General features: G+C 42.8%; 1 protein-coding gene across 4 annotated transcripts in view; it reads right to left on the reverse strand.

The window, feature by feature from the left end:
- Positions 1–1106: 1106 nt before the first annotated feature.
- Lyst (lysosomal trafficking regulator) overlaps positions 1107–19196 on the reverse strand; it is a 158115-nt gene continuing 140025 nt past the window's right edge. For all 4 annotated transcript variants that reach the window (XM_052726905.1, XM_052726902.1, XM_052726904.1 and 1 more), the window contains exons 46-53: positions 17355–17544; positions 14578–14714; positions 12625–12723; positions 7648–7787; positions 7289–7386; positions 4508–4664; positions 4068–4139; positions 1107–3021 (exon numbers count right to left, since the gene is read on the reverse strand). In XM_052726905.1, coding sequence (XP_052582865.1) covers positions 2883–3021; positions 4068–4139; positions 4508–4664; positions 7289–7386; positions 7648–7787; positions 12625–12723; positions 14578–14714; positions 17355–17544 — 1032 coding nt within the window. In that variant the 3' untranslated portion in view covers positions 1107–2882. The remainder of the gene's footprint in view (positions 3022–4067; positions 4140–4507; positions 4665–7288; positions 7387–7647; positions 7788–12624; positions 12724–14577; positions 14715–17354; positions 17545–19196) is intronic.

Here is a 19196-nt window from a genome sequence, read left to right on the forward strand (position 1 = left end):
GTCATCACTGCCCATCGTAAACAGTTTCTCTGACCAAAGCTGACAACCCTGTAATCTATGGGCACAAAAATAAAGGTTAGTAAGGCAATCTGAAAGGCACTATGAAAACTAGTCAGAAGGGAGAAGGCTTCTAACTCAGTCCCAGCTTGGTTTTTCTACATTCTGCAAAGCTGGTGGTATCTTCAGCAGTTTGGCCTTACCATCCAGTTTGGGTGGGCAGTCAACAACAGTGGCAACGGCCTACACTGTTTAGGGGGTTATGGGTCTCCTTGGCCAAAAACTAATAGGGAAGTATCCTATTCCTACCACTAGAATTTGTGTTCCATTGCTCTACGGCCTCTCGAAGTGCCCTTTCCCACGCCTGCAGTGGTGTGTGTGTGTGTGTGTGTGTGTGTGTGTGTGTGTGTGTGTGTGTGTGAACCTGTGGCAGTTTCCACACAAGATAGGGCTTATTTGCATCCCTTGCTGACAGGCTTTGGCCTATTGGTGACTCTTAGCTATTTTCCAGCCTACACTGAGGCCCTGCAGCGAGACTTTAAATGAATTTAGTGATCAGTCTATGGGTGCCTGAGGGCACATCACCTGTACTTTAGTAAGGGTATCTGCTTCTTGGCTTCAGGGAAGACTCAGTGGGCTGTGGACTGTTGGACAGAGAACTACTGACTGACTGCTCCCACATCTCTGTGTTTCTTCCCACACTAAGCCATCCATGTAGTTGGGCTAAACCCAACTCAAGTGCAGACTGTCACAGGCCATGTCTCCTGGGATACTACTATCTACAGGACTCTTGATTCAATCCGCTGGCCGTTCTTTCCTTCTTTCTAGCCACATGGTATCTGTGTTTTATCTGCATGGCTGCAGCCACACAATCTCATCTAGAGCCTTAATTGTAGCAACAGTGCCAGGCATCTATGGGAATGGCAGCATTCTTTCTATGAGCTATGGCTTCATTGTTGGTTCTGTTCCTTGAGGAGGCTCAGTGGCTTGAAGGAAACTGGCCCCAGAACAGCCAGTGATTAGTAACAGGACTTTCGGATACACCTTGTTCTGCAACAGCCATGGACTGGGATCTGGTCATAACATACAAGACATGTAGAAGACAGAGGTGTAAGTCTAGTTTTAGCAAGTTTATTTCCAAACTGAAGTGGCAGGATGTATCAGGTAACAGCATGTGATGACTTCTAGGGATGTGTGCTACAACATGCATGTTATAAAGCGTTTCCAACATATACATACTAGGTTTCATGCTCAATAAATAATCCCCCCAATGAATTTTCATTTTTACATAAAAATAGAATATTGCACTCTTAACAAGACCAGATATTTTGCATATTTTCTCTTTAGATAATGATGAAACTTGGTCCTTAAAAAAAGCCAAGACTGCATAGCATCCCTATTCTAATAGGAGACTAACTTGAAGTTCTCAGTAAAAAAATGAAAGCTAGATAAATAGCTGAATTTTTAAAAACAAATCAATCACTTCAACGTGAGTAGGAGTAATGCTATCTCTGCTTATAAGTGAAACTCAGGAGTAACATGTGGCCCATGTCAATGTGACCTAAAGGTCTCCTGAGGCCCTGCCTCTCCTGTGCCTGTCCTCACAGCAGAGACTCTGGAATTGCATTTTGTAGATACAAGCAGAATGTTTTACAAAGTCTGGAAGTTACAAAAGTAGTTCTGTAAACATTATATGAGTCAAATTTCCAAAACAAATGCACAAGTCATTCATAGGCAGCAACACATGCTTCTATCCCATGGTGACATGTTTTTGAGCCTGCCCACAGTTTTCAAAGCCATTACAACAGCACCTCTAGTAAAAATCCAGCGGTACCAGCGAGGCAGACATGGCGTTCCAGACTAGGAGCTGTCTTCACATGCCATGGCGCACGTGTCGGGCTCTCCACCGTCCCCAGGATTCTCAGATGGCAGCTTAGTAGGAACAAGTAAAACTGGTTTCCTAAAGCAACTCATTCTACCTTCTGCTTGCACACTGGGCTGACTTCTTTTCCTTCACGGTTCTGTCTCACAGCAGAACACTCTCTTTGTGGACTGGATTAGTGGCTGTGCCTCCACGTGGAGTGCCGTCTGGAACTTTCGATTACAGATGGTAAGCGTTCAGTGCTCTGTCAATGGCATTGTTAATGGCAAGTCCTCAAAGATTTACCATTATATTTGAAAATTAGTCACTAAAGCAAGGGTATTGATGCCTAGTGTTATGGATTTTAAGTTCCTCTGAGGAACAAGGATGTGTATAAAATCAAAAGTACCCGTACTCTTGCCCATGGCTCACAGGAAAAATCTAGAAACCTAGTTCTTCTTTGGGCAAAGACAAGCGGCAAAAACAGCCTAGCATGATGCCTCAGCAGTTCTCTTTCTGTTCAGATATTCCGGAATGTGTTTGGTGCAGAGGCACCTACTGAATAATTTGCTTCTCAAAGAAAGCAATTGTCAAGTCCTGAAAAATTCCTAGTTTTTTTCTTTTCTTTTTATGGGGGGAATGTGTGCTTCTAGGGGATATACCAGAAATTTAAAAAATATAATTTCTAGTATTTTAGATAAATAATTGGCCAATTTAAGTTCTGCTGCTTCTTTTTGAAAGAAAAGGAGACCCTAATCTTTGATTCAGCATACCTTCTTGAGAAAAAGCATCAAGATTCTGACTTTAATTTGCCTCAAAAGACCTGAAACCTTTTGGCTGGTGCATGCTGACCAAGCCTTCCACACCACTATGGAATGAGGGCAGGGCTTTACTCTCAGGACCCTGGAGGCTGTAGAAGTGTGCACAGAGGGACACGTGTCATTACTGGATGTCATCTGTTGCTGCAGCGGCTGGAGCCAGCTCTGCAGTATGGTGCTCGTGTCCTTGGGGAAGGCCCTTCTCTTCATCCAGCTGCGTAGCTGCTGAGGAAAGAGTAGAACATGGGCTGCTTCATGCGCTGCTGGTCCTTCCGACACCATGCGATCACGGTCCCATCACTGTTGGCCGTGTACAAATGGTGGCCATCGCAGGAAAATGTAAGGCTGTAAAGAGCAAACCACGTCCATTACAGTCCTTAAACCAGTTTTGCAGACCGTGATGCTCAAACTGAGGTGTCTCCACTCCAGAGTCATATGTGAAAAGGTTCCTCACAAACTGTCAGAGTCATACATGGAAAGACTGCCCACACACTGTCTGGGCCGACCTATTCTAATATAGTTGCCCCCCTGACAAGGCCGACCTATTCTAATACAGTTGCCCCCCTGACAAGGCTGACCTATTCTAATACAGTTGCCCCCTGACAAGGCTCAGGGCTCATTTTAGCTAGAATAAAAATGGAGCCCCAGAGATCAGGCTGGGAAAAATTTCACAAAGATATCATATTTTCCCCTTAAAAATTAAATGACATTTATTTATTTATTTATTTATTTATTTATTAATTTATTTATTTATTTATTCGAGGCAGGGTATCTCTATGTAGTCCAGGCTGTCCTGGAGAGACAGAGACAGAAAGAGACAGAGAGAGAGAGAGAGAGAGACAGACAGACAGAGACACAGAGACAGAGAGAGCTGCCTCCCAACTGCTGGGATTAAAGGTGTAGGCCACCACACCCAGCCCTTAAATGACATTTGTTTTAAGGATGTATTTTGTTTTTCTGGAGGAAAAAGGTAAAACAATGTAACATTAATAGATAATTAAGGTTCATTAACATTTAAATTCAATTTAACTAAGTATAATTTGAAAATCTCAACTACTGATTGAGTTTTAAAGTCAAATTTGTAAGCCCAGTTCAGGGTGACTGCTGTTTGTTTTATCAAGCACATCCCTGTGGTGGTCTCATAACTGTCATCGCAAAGGAGGAAGTGGAAAGAGCAGTTTCTATGGTTCTGGAAGCTTCCTGGCACAGGGCCAGCCTGTCTTTCAGCTAGACACAGAGTTCCACCTAACAGGAATGTGTTGGTTTGTTGCTGGTAACAGGAAATTTGCTGCATGAAGCCGTCACACACACACACTCTTCGGGTCTACATGCTTTAACAGTTCTCTAACAAAAATTACTGATGAAGAATAAAAGGTGGTGGTAGGTCTTACCTTATGATAGGCTTATTTGATTTAGGAAATGTAATTTCTCTCACAGGCTTCAGGTCCCATGTGCTCCATAACCTGGAAGGAAGAGCCGTTATTATTCAATTATGCAAACTAAAACTGCATGCACCGAAAACCACACCCATGTGTTAGGTGAGTTACCAGGCTGCCCTCCTGCAAAGAACAGCACTGCAGATGAGGAGTCTGCAGGGCCGCAGGAGGGGGAAGAACTCGGCATACTTTCATATGGTTAACGTCTCACAGGTAACCACACTTTCAAACTGCACTCGCTCACTATTTAGAGGCACAGCAGGAATAAGGACCTACACCCCACTGTGACTTTAAATCTCTAAGAACTGCATATTAAGATGCTTAGACATTAAAATTCATTCCTCAAAACTACAGTGATCCATGATTGGGAAGAAAAGAGTCAGAGCCTCTCTTACCTCACAATGCCATTTTCTAGTCCCCCGGCAATGACATTGATGGACACTCCCTCAGGCTGGTTGGAGAAAGCTACAGAACAAATGATCTCTCTGCAGTGGACATGTCCAACAAGGTCCCCATTCACTGTCCAGAGTCTTAGGTCACTGCCCCCGCCAGCTGAAACACCAAATCATCCATTAGATCACCAGAATGTGGGGGTCCATAAGGGCCACTCTTGCTTACTCAGTGATGCAGCTCACAGGAAGCCCTGATTAAAGACTGAACTACTACACAGAGTTGTACAGTCTTAGGCACCAGTCCTCTGTGGCAGTGACCAATGATGGAGTGAAACAGTAACAAGGGAAATCAATCTTTGGGTGATTACATTTCTGTGTATGAACTGGCAGATCTTAATTATATTTGAAAGTACCTAGAACACCACTCTCCAAGAGAAAGAGAAACACTGTGAGGCCATCAGAAAGAAGCTACTTAAGGGAGCTGGGGAGATGGCTCAGTGCATTAAGTGCTTGTTGTGTAAGCAGAAGGGACTGAGTCCAGATCCCTGGCACCTACATAACAGCCAGGTATGGTAGTTCATGCATGTGACCTCAGTGTGGGGGAGGCAGACCCAGGCAGGCCTTGGGAACTGCTGGCCAGTGAGTCTGGGTGGAATGGTGAGCTCCAATAGGTGAAACTGAGAGAGCCTCTCTCAAAATATAAGACAAAGAGCAATAAAGATATTGAAAGTCAACCCCTTGCCTCCACACAGACAAGCACGTGCGGAGCAGTGCACTCCCCACCCTGAGCACAGAAGAGGCTTAAGTCAAGCATGGTGGCATACACCAGCAATCCAAGCAGTTTGGGAGGAGGGAGGATCATGAGTTTCTGGTTAGCGTGGGTCGCATAGAGAGACCCTACATAAAAATAAATAAATAGCCGGGCGGTGGTGGCGCACGCCTTTAATCCCAGCACTCGGGAGGCAGAGCCAGGCGGATCTCTGTGAGTTCGAGGCCAGCCTGGGCTACCAAGTGAGTTCCAGGACGGGCGCAAAGCTACACAGAGAAACCCTGTCTCGAAAAACCAAAAAAAAAAAAAAAAATAAAATAAATAAATAAATAAATAATAAAACAAAAGTGATTTATGTGACTTTCAAAGGAGAAAAATAATAGTTGCAGAAAAATGATATGTATTTTTTAAAAAAGCAAATTAATTCTTAAAATCTTAATCCTCAGAATATCTAATATGGGATTTTATTCATGAACGCAGAACTAAACTAAGTTTTCATTTTCAAAGTCTATAGAGTGAGGGGCTGGGGAGATGGCCCAGTGGATAGTGCTTAGTGGGTAAAGTCAACTGGACACCTCGCCTGGTTACCTGTGAGGGGCTCTCTAGATTAAATTTAACTGAGAATGTCTGTGAGGTATTGTCCTAGTAAAATTAATTAATATAGGAAGACATGTCTTAATTGTGGTCAGGACCACTCCCTGATTTAGGGATCTTGGACTGTATGAAATGGAGAGGGTGAGCCGAACACCAGCTTTTCATGTATTAACTCTCTGCTCCTGACTGTGGCTGCTCCAAGCTCCTGCCACCCTGACTTCTCTCCGGAGAGGCTTTCCCTGGAATTGAGCCAAAGAAGCTCTTCTCCTTTAAGCTGCTCTTGTCAGGTGTTTTATCTGAGTGACAGGTGATGAAACTGACCATGAAAGCTGTAACCAAGCTCCGTGCTCCCATGGTGAGACAGAAGGGAGAGAGAGAGAGTCCCTCGAAGCTTGTGGGCCAGCTAGCCTGGCGCACCACAGCCGTGAACAACAAAAGAGACTCTCCTATGGCAAGGCTTTACTGCAGAAAAAAATGCCTACACAATCAATGAACACGGGGAACTTGAGCTGGTGCTCATACAGAGCCTTCACCCCCTGCTGACTAGAGTTCAGGGCACTGGAGGATGCTCTCTGCTGCCAAAGGAGAAAGGCAAACACCAACCCAGCTATAAACATTCCATTTACACTGGTGACCTGTCTGTGAGATGCCTAGTGCAGCAGTGGTACACAGCCTATGGGAGCAACCAACCAACATCTGATCAGATTCGGGGCTACTCCACAAGACAGACGCTGCTTAGACGACCAAAAACACCCGAGACCATATAGGCCAGGGACTTAGGGGAAAATCAAATACTACAGTTCTGCTAAAGGAACACAGCAACAGAGTAACTCCTAATGACAATATTCTGCTACACTCATAGATCAGTGTCTTGTTCAGCCATCATTAGAGAAGCTTCCTCCTGCACTAGACAGAACAAATAGAGAGACCTACAGACAGTGAGAGACCTTGGAACACTCAATCCTATATGGCTATATATCTCCATCTATTCCTTCCCTGCAGGGCTCAGGGAACCCTGAAGAAGAGGAGCCAAAATAAACAAACTATTTTAAGTTGATGTTGTCAGAGTATGTTATCACAGCAAAAGGAAAAGTAAAATCATCAAACTCAGTTCGTCAAAAACTTGTTCTCTAGCACAAGAAAGGCACAAAGCTAATGGTTAAAAATCAAAAGCAAAGAGGTGTAGAAAACAAAAGCCAAGAAATTTCAAATAATTAGGTAACAATAATTTAAGTGTACTCAAATACATTTTTACATCTATTGGGAAAACTTGGAACTTCTGCCTAAGGTGAGAAGTCAGTGTAGGACCTTACATTGTAATATACACCCATGCTATGGCCAAAGTGCTTACACTGAAGGGAACTGAGAGACGCCCTAGCCAGGAAATGGGTAGCCCTAGGCTTCAGCTGTGGACAACTCACCCGAGTCACACACAGTAGCAATGTCACCTGATGTTTCACTGGCAGAGACGGCTGTCACAGGGCTTTTGTGTCCTGCCAGACTTTGTACATAGCACAGCCTGAAAAAAATGACATGAATTCACATATCCAGTCATACACAGGATTTCAGTCTTTTATGTTTCCTTTCCTCAGGAGGAGTAACTCTTATTCTGAGGCATCTGATTTCTTACTTTCACAAGACTATAGAGGTACTCTATACCTATAAGCATGTGTCTCATGCTTAAATTGACAACCTAGTGACATGATTTTAGTGTATTTATTATACACTGTAAAATATGTAATATTTCAAGCAGCCATGTCTGGATGAGAGATTTTTGTACCTGTTTAGGTCCCACACGATGCAGGTCCCATCTCTGCTCACACTTATCATCACACTATATGGCTTGCAGACACACAAGCTGGTTATCTCTTCTGTGTGTCCATAGAGATGCATCTGACTCTCCATTTCAATTTCTGAGGGCTGGAATTTGAATATTAAGCAAAGTATGAGATGAAAACCCCACAAAATAATTCATAATATCTCAAAATTAAAAATGTCTCAGCCTTCTTCTTATCTGATCATTTTTCAGTCCTATTCAATTTAAATGATAAAAGTTAATAAAGAATTATAATTTAAATTGCTCAATTTCAATAACTTGTTTTGCCTTTTATTTTTATTTGTTATTGTTTAGTCTTTGTTAAAGGCACATGTATTTTTATAGCTCATAATATTGCTATACAAATAAATTTCTATTTTTTTATTTTGCATTTCCACTTTTGATAGTATCTTCAAATGATTTTAATGGTATATAACACTCCATACAGTTACCACAGTTGATATGAGTACCTGATATTTACTGATATTTAAAACTGTTTTCAAGTTATATATAATGCCATAAAAAGATTTGTTCCTCTCCTTAATCTGACAGTACCAATGCTGTGTCCCTTCTCAATGGCTACAGATGGACTTTCAAAGACCAATTATGTCTGAAGGCCACATGGCTATGACCAGCTTTTTTAATGGAGTGTTTACTATCATTGGCATTTCAGAATTTCCCATTCAAGAACACAGAAATGGGGGCTGGCTCACCCCTGCTAAGTAAGCAGCTCCAGGTTCCCAGGGTGGCATCTCCTAGGTGTCCCTCCCTGCCCCTGCATGAGGCATCTTGTCCCCTGTCTGCACCCCTAGCTGGGACCCACTCAAGAGCTAACCAAGACCATCCCTGTGTATGTTGAGCTTCCTGTGGGAATTGTCCATACTCACTCTATCCTAGGTGACCTCAGTCCTTATAACTTTCTCTTTCAGTGACTCACCTAATTCTTGGCTCTGCTCTGCTCTGGACTTCCCCAATCTGGGGCCCCTCTGGTGGTTAATGTCAATTTCCACAGTGTTTTCAACTTCCCTGCATCAGCTGGAGCTGCCCATAAGGCCAGTTTAAAGTGGTACTATTAGTCAGGGGTGAAGCAACCCTGCTTTAGGTGAAGCTGGAAATCTAGAGATACAAACACAGCAGCAGGCCGAGAGCCACAGGGGAAGACAGAGCCTAGAAATTCCAAGCAAGAGTGAGGTCCCAGTGGAGAACCTCAAGGACACACATGAGGTCTCATTTCGTTACAGACACCAAAGCCCAGGATGAAGCCAGACAAAGGAGGGTCTGCATGCCCCTCCTGATGGTGCTGATGAGGACTTGGGCAGTTCCTGTCTTCAGACTTCCCAGGGTTCTGCTGTTGTAAGAGTCTGTCAAATGTCCCAGATCAGGTCTCTGTTCCCACAAGAACTACAGACCTTCAAGAGGGCTAAGGACATTGGTATCGAGGAGTAGTTACTGCAGAAGGAGGTCATGTGTATCTTCTATTTCTTCCCCAGGGCCTGGGACCTTGACAGTTGCAGATGCAGGAGCATCGCAGGGCTTTGCAGACTGAACTAGCCCTGATGTTGAAGGTCCTGCAGAGTGTGGCTGGAGGACATCCTGGACCAACCCCTTTGCACAGTGTCCCATATCTGCTCCAGCTCAAGGCCTGTATCCACACTCAGCACAAAGCAGGCTCAAAGTCCTAGAGCTACACCCTACTGCTTGTGCCAGCAGAAGACTCCTGGCTGCCTAGAGGCTTCTGTTACCTTCAACCCTTCCGCCTGCTCACCAGGGACCTGAAATGTGTTGCAAAGGGAGACCAGTGTTTCTGACCCTGGACCCTCCTGCCAAGCCTTGAATTCTATACTGCATTGGTACACCAACACTTGGTTTAAATTTATAGCTACTATGTATTTATTTGTGTGTATGAATTCTCAAACTCTAAGCCAATAAAATGTCTATTTTTTATTCTGTTAAAACAATACCAGGTTGAATTTCTCAAGAATAACCATTATACAATCAACTATCACTTTCAGAAGATACTCTTCTATAATATTTACTTGACTTATAGATAACCACCCCATAAGTCAGTATCTACCATTAACTAGAAGGCATCTTAGAAGGCTTCATTTAGAAGACTCAGACAGTTGAGCAGTAAGTGTTTAAAGTTAGGTATGGTTGACTAGCAAAGGCAGATCCTTCATAAGAACCCCTGGAAAATTCTTCCAGCAAGGACTCTGGTGTGTCTTATGTGGCACTATGGGGCTACCTTTAGTCTGTGTGAAAGCTCCCTTGAAGGGACATATAAAAGTTTTCAGGACCAGGGCCTTCATGGTCAGGAGGCTAAAGAACAGAAAGAAGTGAATGCCAGAAGCCTCCTTTTGACTTCCCAGCCAGGGCCACGGCTATATCATAGATACAGGTTGCTGAGACAGTCTGTGGGATAAGGCATCGGTACCAAGATGTGTGAAGATCTCAGTGAGCTCTCCTCAAAACTGGTAAAACCACACGGCTATGCTGCATTTCTGACACTGGGTAGGTAGTAACCACTGCTCTCACAACTCAGTCACCTACTACTTAGAAGGAAAAAAACTCTTAGCAATGAGCTGGGAAATCTGCTTCCAGGACAATTATATAAAAGGAATGATAAGCAATATGAGCCTTCATCAGCCTGCCACAACTTAAAAGCAAACAAAACAAGTCTTGTTATATTAAGTTACAATAGGTATAACCATGATGAGCTGCATTCAAAGGTATTCTTGTGTAATGACTCCTGTACTGAAATCTTAATCCTTTTCTTTTTAATCTGGTACTATATACTGTGTTGGTGCATAATTAAAAATGCAGAAATGAGGAAAACTAAGAATAAGGCTGTTTAAAGTGTCAGGAAGCGAATGGAACAAAAACTAAACAAAAAAAAACAAGAAACAAAGATAAAGCTAGTTTTAAAAAGGCAGTTCTGCATGGTACATAGCAGATAGCTAGTCTAGAGGCAGGCTGGGACAGATTGCTAGAAGCAAGGCAACAGAGTGCAAACTGAGATGACTGGAGGTACCGGCAGTCATTAATGGGACAGTTAGATGTATAGGGATGAGGTGTTTGAGAGTAAACAGGAGAAATGAAAAGCAGACTTTCTGGACATTGTAACACTTCTAGACTCAGATTCCTTAGTGACCACGGCATGTAAGAACCTTACCCCTGAGATCCATAGACTGCTCTGTTTTTCCCATTTCATCTTCACCAAATTATTTGCCATCTCTCAACTTAGCAAACCATGGATTCCATACGGTTGGGCAAGTGGGTTCCCCCACTTTTGCTGATCTCTTTTCTCCACACAATAGTACCCAGTTTAAGGATAACCTTCTTGGCTCCCTAATGCCTAGCAGGTAGGCACCTCTCTCCTCATCCCATCCTTTCCTATGTCCTGTCCTAGCCTCCATCCCAGCCTTCAGGGATGCTTCTCCTGGCAGGCTCTCCAGGGTCTCTCCAGGGTGCTGACTGGGGCCCATTACTCCTGCTCAAACATGTTAGTGACTCCTCTGATAAGAGACAGAAACAGTATTATAGTCACATTTAACCCCCAGGGTCAGGGCAAACTTTAACAGGGGTTTACCCTAAGAACTTGGGAATAAAACTGTGCTAGGAATAGTAGTTCCACTCAGAAAAATATATTTAATAATATAATTCTAAAGTTGTTATGGAAAAACAATAGCCCAGAGAAGATTCTAGATTAGAAAGACTATTACTTTAACTTGCTACTGTGGTGGTATTGTGTTCCCCAAAATATTGTGCACCCTAATAAACTTATCTGGGGTCAGAGACAGAACAGCCACTAGATACAAAGGCTAGAAAATGGTGGCACTCACACCTTTAATCCTAGCACTCCAGAGGTAGAAATCCCTCTGGATCTCTGTAAGTTCAACGGCCAGGCATGGTGACTCACGCCTTTAATCCCAGGGAGTGGTGGTAGAAAGCAGAAAGGTATATAAGGCGTGAGGACCAGAAACTAGAAGCATTTTGGCTGGTTAAGTATTTGGCTGGTTAAGCTTTCAGGCTTCTAGCAGCACAGTTCAGCGGAGAGCCATTCGGATATGAGGACACAGAGGCTTCCAGTCTGAGGAAACAAGACCAGCTGAGAAGGTGGCCAGGTGAGGTTAGCTGTGGCTTGTTCTGTCTCTCTGACCATCCAGCATTTCACCCCAATAACTGGCCCCAGGTTTGATTTTATTAATAAGACTCTCTAAGATTCATGCTACATCCTGAACAGTACCACAAGGTTCAAGCAAGGAGACAGAAAGTTAAAAGGCAGCATTGTATAACATGTCTCTTTTTAAAAAACTGGCTTATTATTTAAATACCTCACCTTGGACATTCAGTGGATGGCTTAAAATGCTTTCCAGTAAATAAAAGAAATTAAGATGGCTACTTAGATTTTGCTGCCAGACTAGGAGAGTGACATTAGAGTTTCCACACTTTTGAGTACAGAGGGTAGAAATCATGTTATAGACATTCTTTCTAAATGTTCAAGTTGATGCTGAGAATACAGGCAAGATTCAAATGTCATGAAAAAAGCTGTGTGGTGGCTCAGAACTGGAACCCCAGGACTTGGTTGCCTGAGGCAGGAGGACTGCCAGAAGTCTGAGGCCAGCCTAGGCTACAAAGTAAGACCCTGTCTTAAAGACAGTCGTGAAAAAGTCCAAATGCAAAGCAGATCATATCTCAAAATACTATGTGTCTCTGAAGCAAAGAAGAAGATCTTTATGGTTATTTTCAAAGTTCCTCATTGCTCCTAATAAACCTAATTCTAATGAGTTAGGTCTGTGACCTTCCACTTCCTAAGAGCTAAAACAGGGAGGAGATGACACACACGCTTTAAGTTAGCCCCACACAAGGATGCCTCACATCATCCAGGCTTTCCCCAGTGACATAGAGGTCCAAACCACGTGCCAGTGAGCCAGGACCTACCGTGCTGCTGGACAGCCTGTTGGTGTAGGCTGTGATGACACCACACTTGCTCCCGGTGAAGAGCTGACAACTGTCAGGGACCCAGGCACAACTGGTCACCTTTGAAAGAACAAACCAAAGACGAACGTGTGTTAAAAAACAAGAGATAGTTCTCATTTTCTGAGACCCTTTCACAAAAATACATGATCCCAAACTTCCAGGTAAACATTCTGCTTGATATGATCAGAGCAGAAGCAGATGTAACCACAGTACTTTCAACAATTTTTAGCAAAAATGTTTAACAATTGTTTCCAGATTACAAGGTATTAAAAGCAACGGTATATAATTTTATATTTTTATACACACTTGTTTCTTAGAAACTTAACACAATAATAGAGGATCGATCAAAGCTTGAGTGTGAATGTGTGAGTGCTTCAAACATCTATGTACTGGTCTTTTGTTTTGAAATAGGGTCTAATTGTGTATCCCAGGTTGGCTTGGAACTCAAGATCCTCCAACCTAAGCTTCTTAAGTGTTGGAAGCCACCAAGCCGGGGCTACTGTTTTCCACTTTTGTGCATTCTCTTTCTTTCTGTGGGGAAGCAGTGTGTATGTAAACATAGGTGTCACTCTAACAGTTGTGAATGTTGTGAAATAGGAAAAGGAAAGATAAACGTGAAGGATTACTCCTTTGGTACAAAATTCTTCATTCCTAACCATTCAAATCGGGCTCAGCTCTCTTCATGTCCTCACAGCTTTTCCTTGACAGTTGTGGATGCCAAGCACTACATCCAAAGAACGGAGCTCCACCAATTTGTCAGCATGCTGGAAGAGGTAGGCTCGTTATACATCTAACTCCCACTCTATTTTCTTTCTCCTTGCAATTAATAACAATTCCATAAAGGAGGCAGCAAGGGACATACTTATTCTGCAATATGTTTTTGTGTTTTCACTGATTTTGCAGACTCATTTGCAATTTAATTATACTGCCAGCTTTGTTATGATTCATCATCACTTGTTTGTGTTGGATACATATTTCTACCCATATAAAATGCTCCAATATCATTCAAAACAAAAAAAAATCTTATTAACATTTCTAATAAAGGTTGTTTTTCACTGTCCCTTTATCCTTAGTTCTGTTGGCTCTGGATAAGTCCAGTAACAAATGGTGGTAGCCTTCCTTTCAGCTTATAAAACTGAAAAGCCATTTTTGCTTTTGCTGCCAACCACTTCCAGGGATAGGAACATTTCAGTACACATGAACTGTTGGTAGATGTTTCACAGTCAAGAGAAGGGAAGCCAGATAATGGTCAGAGACCGTCCCATGGAAAGACAGACAGAGACAGAAGGTGGCTGTGTGTTCAATTCAGCACCTGTGATGGCTGTGGCAGTACCATGTGTCTATAGGACATGTATATCAGACAATTTTTATAAATACCAGCAGCACATTTATGGCAACTTTCTGAGGGAGCAATGCAAATTGGATTAGCCTAGTTTTAAAGAGAAAGAAAGACACTCTAGTTTGGAAAGGCCCCAGTATCTGCCGAAGATTATGCAGTCAATGACTATCAAAGCTGGGAGCCCAGCACAGCTCTAGGAGATGAGGCCCAGTGTCCTCTTGCTTCATCAGATGCTGAGTACCTGGGCTATTTAGGGAAAACCAGGCAACAAAGATGATACTATGGTTACAGAAAATGACCTAGCTGCAAAGCCAAATGGATCCAGGATGAAAGCAGCTCATTTTGTTTAAACACTGTGCCCCAGGTTGGTACACAGAAGTGTTCATGACAACTCTTTCAATGAAGAAATAGGCAAAAACCAAACTGTGGAACCTAATCAGATGAGTAGGGACCAGGACATCTAGAAACACTGCAAATAGCAGCTTTCAGGCTGGCATTAAGTAAAGCCAGTGTCAGCTGGACTCCTTCATTTCTTCCCAAGCTTCCTGGCATGCAGTCCTTACACCCACGCTTACCTGGTGCTGCTGTGAACTCTGGATGAAGTTGATTGGTGGCTCACTCTGCTTACTTTTCAGTCGTAAGATGTTGTCAGCATATCCCCAGCTCAGGATAGCGGACCATTGAATGTCTGTGTTGTTCATACTTCTCACACCTCAAGAGAAGGGGAAATCAAGTGTCTGGTTGTCACTACAGTATCACGTCAAAGCTCAGACACTGGCAAGTTAAAGGCTGACATTTATATAGCAGAATATCTACTCCTTTCAGGCAGTATCATCCTTATCTCCCCAAGATAGAGTAATCTTGGTTTTAGTCCTTTAATAACAGTAATAAGATCCTCAGGGTGAAATTATCTTCTCAGATAAATTTTTATAAAGACAACACTAATAAGGCTTACTGTGTTTGTGCTCGGAGATTCTTTTTCTTTGAAAATGAAACATGAACTAAATACTTGTTACAATAACTTTCTAGATGTCTAGTGCTGAGTAGTCCGCATGGACAACTTGGAACAGCAGAAAGTGAACTCTGCTGGGGAGAAGCCAGCTCCTCCCTAAGCGAGGATTCAGGCTGGTCAGCTGTAGAATCTGGCATGGCAGATTACCACTCAAGAGGGTTTTGGTCTGTTCTCTGTTTTTAATAGCACAGCATTATGCCCTTTTGGCACAAAGACTTGGACATTCTGTGTTCTTTCTCGGGGCTGTTTACTGCCATTACAGTAAACACAGCAGGAAGAGGCATGAATACCCTTGAACATGCAATGCTTAAACTAACACCAAGAGTTTTCAGGAGAGACAATGTGCTTTATTCACTCCAGAACCTGGCAGGACACACAGCACACAGATGAACAAACAAATAGTTCTTAAATGAATTAGCAGCACATTGAAAATACAATTCACAGACTTTTTGCCCTAACAGCCAAATGTAGGCACCAGTTTCACAACAAAAGAACTGAGATACGCTCACAAAATACAAGCTCCTCTACATATGAGCCGCTGGGAGGAGCCTCGTGCACAGGCTGAGAACCCTCAGTGTATCTAGCTGATAGGACCTAAGAGTGAGATTATCTTCTTTTTCACCGGGGGTGTTTTGACTGGGATTTACTTAACTCAGAGCTAGAGAAAGAAATTTTATTTAAAATAAACGAACAGTGGATTTTGAGCAGGAGTTTGTGAGAAAATTGTGATTTGGGCACATGTAGGTCTGGACTCAAGCCTTAGAGGTTCATGACGTGCTATGAATGGGACAGAGAGAGTGTACTTGATATTAAAGCCTTTGGTCAGTTCTGAGGCACATTTCCCAAGAAAGTGGCCTACAGTGGTCTTAAGATCATTAGGCAACCTTGTGCAGCTGTCTATCTAGATAGAAAACCACAGAACCATAGTATTTCAGATATCAGCACTCAATATGTCCAGGACTCTTAACACCCATCTGCAGCAAGGTGTAGTGAGCCATCAGTCAATGCCCTCTGCGATGCTTCTGTGGACTGTTACGGTTTAGGTAAAAGCAGTGAACCCTGACAATCCCTGGTTCAGGAAGGTTAAAGTCTAATAGAGTCTCATAAGTATTAGTACTTATAATGATCCAGGCTCCATGCTAACCATTCTCATACAGCATTTTGAGTCTTCACAATAATTCACCTTGGGAGGGAAGGCATTTGGTATTCCCATTTTTATAGATCAAAAGTCAGGACCTGGAAGGCTTCAGGTAACTTTCCCATGACCACACAGGTAATAAACAGTAGAGCTTGAATGCAAACAAACAAACTTTTGCTTCCAGAGGCTACAGTGTAAGTATTTTCATGCACACACCTAGACTGACAAATCCCAAGCCCACACTCTACAGAAGTTACAGAATGAACACAGCTCTTGAGGCACATTATGGGTCCAGGATTTAGTGACAGACATACATTAGGTTGAGAATTACATGGGACACATTTAAATCCCCTAATGCTGAGTGATAAGGATGCTGACAAAGGAGGTTTAAAGGAGGAGCACAGAGCATAGGCTAGTGTTCAGCAACTTCACATGAACATGAGTATCCCCAGGCATTCATGTTCATGCTTAGGTCAAGCAGGAGAGCCTCTGTACAAGAGAATGTTAGCAGGAAGGACAGAGGGAGGTCCTCAGTTCTCCAGTATCTGGGGTGACATTTTGAATTACGAAATGACCCACACCACATAGTCCTGTTCCACATTTCAATGCTACTGAGCTGGAACCAGAAGAGCTGCTTTTCAGGGCATCTGTGAGTACTTATCACTCCCATCAGTATGTGTAAACCCACAGTTGCATCTTCTGAGGCACTGGATCTATCTCTTAAATATATCTGTCCATCTTAGAAATCGAGAGCTTGAATATGCATATTTCTCTCAGACTGACAATGTTTTCATCCTGTGAGCACAGACATTTGTTCTCAACTCCCTCAGTCTCCTTTCATTTTAAATAGCACTGCATTTAATCCTCATTTTTTAAAATGTACTACATTTTAATGCCTAGCCTGCATTAAGTAAACACAATTCAACCCGGCATGGCAGCACATGTCTTTAATCCCAGCAATTGGGAGGTGGAGACTAGAGGATCTCTGAGTTCAAAACCAGCTTGGTCTACAAAGTGAGTTCCAGGACAGCCAGGGCTACACAGAGAAACCCCTGTCTTGAAAAAGTAACAATACTGAGCAGAGCTTTTCACCAAAGACCGTGCAACATTAGAAGTCAAACAAGGCATCAGCACAGGTGAGCTGGGGACAGTTCAATCTCCTCAGAGATGCCCAGGCTGATCCTCACTACGGCTCACTTTACCTTGCTCCTTGCTGTAGGTCATCAGAAGACAGAAGTTTCGAGATAAACCACAGATGGCTCTGGTGGGCAGTGCTTGAAGTGAACCAAATCTTTCTCCATGGGGCTGGCTGAAGCAGACCACAGGTACTGGGGCACTGGGGGAGCCCACATATTCCCCCCACTTCAAGCCTTTTATCCATGACAAAGGGCTCTGCAACCAAGGAAAGTCAAGATTATGATGATTTCTAAATAAAAGGTGATAGATTATTAATTACAATATACATTCTAAACAGAAAAAAATTAGATTATAAACTCTTTGAGGCAAGAATTGTGTTATAGATTTTATTTCCCCATGTTTACCATAAAAAAAAGTGTTTATTTGATTCTTGTTCTGTGCTTCTGGCCTAGCTTGAATGGAAATGCCTGCTACTAATTCAAACAATTTTGAAATTCGACAAAGAAAACAAAGTTTTACTAGACACGTTTCTTTTAGGCTAGCTAAAATTCCTAAGGTTGGTGTGTCAGTGGGTTGACTTTGAAGGCTGACAAGCCACTTGTACATATGATAGAAATGAAGACATGAGCAAAGAAGAGCTCACTCAGCCACAAGTTTGGGAATCAGGAGACCCCTGCTTCATGTACGTCGAGACCACCGCAGGTTCTCAGTGGATGCTCAGAATTGACTAATGGAGTATACTGAGAAGGCTAGAGCACCCAGTGCTCCAGAGAGTGCTCATAAATCCTGGAGAAGACAGTGTTGTCCAACAAGAACAAAGGAAGAGATGGGCCTGAGGAGCAGCAGGCCATGTACACAGAGGCGAGAGAGGACTGTAGCAGGGATGGCCACACACCTGCCATCAACAAGGACCCAAACCTTCCTCCATCCAAGCAAAAACAATCATCAAGAAGGAAATCCAGCAGGGGAGAAAACAGCTTCAGAGTTTTTCCAATGACTTCACTCTCTTTTTGACTGTTAAATTCTACTAATCTCTTCTTCTTAATGGATTCTCTCTGTTTTAGATATTTAAAAGTTTATTTTCTACTTTCAAAATTTCAGAGTAAATGCTACACAAACCTAATAAAAACAATATACTAAACAAATTCCAGTCATTTCCATAAAAATATCAAATAATTTTTTCCATGTACTTTATCTCATTTTTCCATCTGAGTGAAGAAACAGGCATTGTTGACCTACATACAATTGTTTAAAAGGCACGGCAGTCATGCTCTATTTCTTCTCACTTAGACCACTCACAGGACAGAGTAATATGCTGTGTTGATGGCATGGAGGAGTCTTAGAGCAGGCATCTTTGGGAAGGCTGAGTGGCAGGAGTGTTCCTGGGAAGAGAGAGGCTAACACGGGTATTTTGAGAACAAGTTTTCTCTCTAAAGCCTTTATTCAGCCTGTCTATACTGAAATCACTAAAAAGTGGTGTTAGACTCTGGTTATGACTGACCATTCATAATTCCTTGCCTGAAACTTTCTCTCATATGAATTGCAGAATTTAAGCCTTCTTGAGTTATATACAAAGCTAACCAGTTTTGAGTAACATATACACACTAGCCATTGTCTAATGCTGTTCTACATTGTGTGGCATAAGGAAAGAGTGCCTTCCCTAAGGGCTGCTCGTACAGCTCTGACTAACTTCCACAATGAGCTGAAGTTCACACACGTGCAGCTGGGCTGTGTGGAGGACACTTTTCAGCACAGCATTGCTGCTGTGTGTCAGAGCTTGTGGAGCTACCACCTGAAGGCCATGGCACAGCACTGTGTGGGAGGTCCCACTGTGGTTCAAGCAAAGACAGGCTGGGACATAAATGCCACTGCACATGACACAGAAGTGAAAGCAAGCTGAACTCTAA

The sequence above is a fragment of the Peromyscus californicus genome, unplaced genomic scaffold (assembly GCF_007827085.1).
Source record: "Peromyscus californicus insignis strain IS unplaced genomic scaffold, ASM782708v3 Scaffold_8__1_contigs__length_139910024, whole genome shotgun sequence".
Lineage (NCBI taxonomy): Eukaryota > Metazoa > Chordata > Mammalia > Rodentia > Cricetidae > Peromyscus > Peromyscus californicus.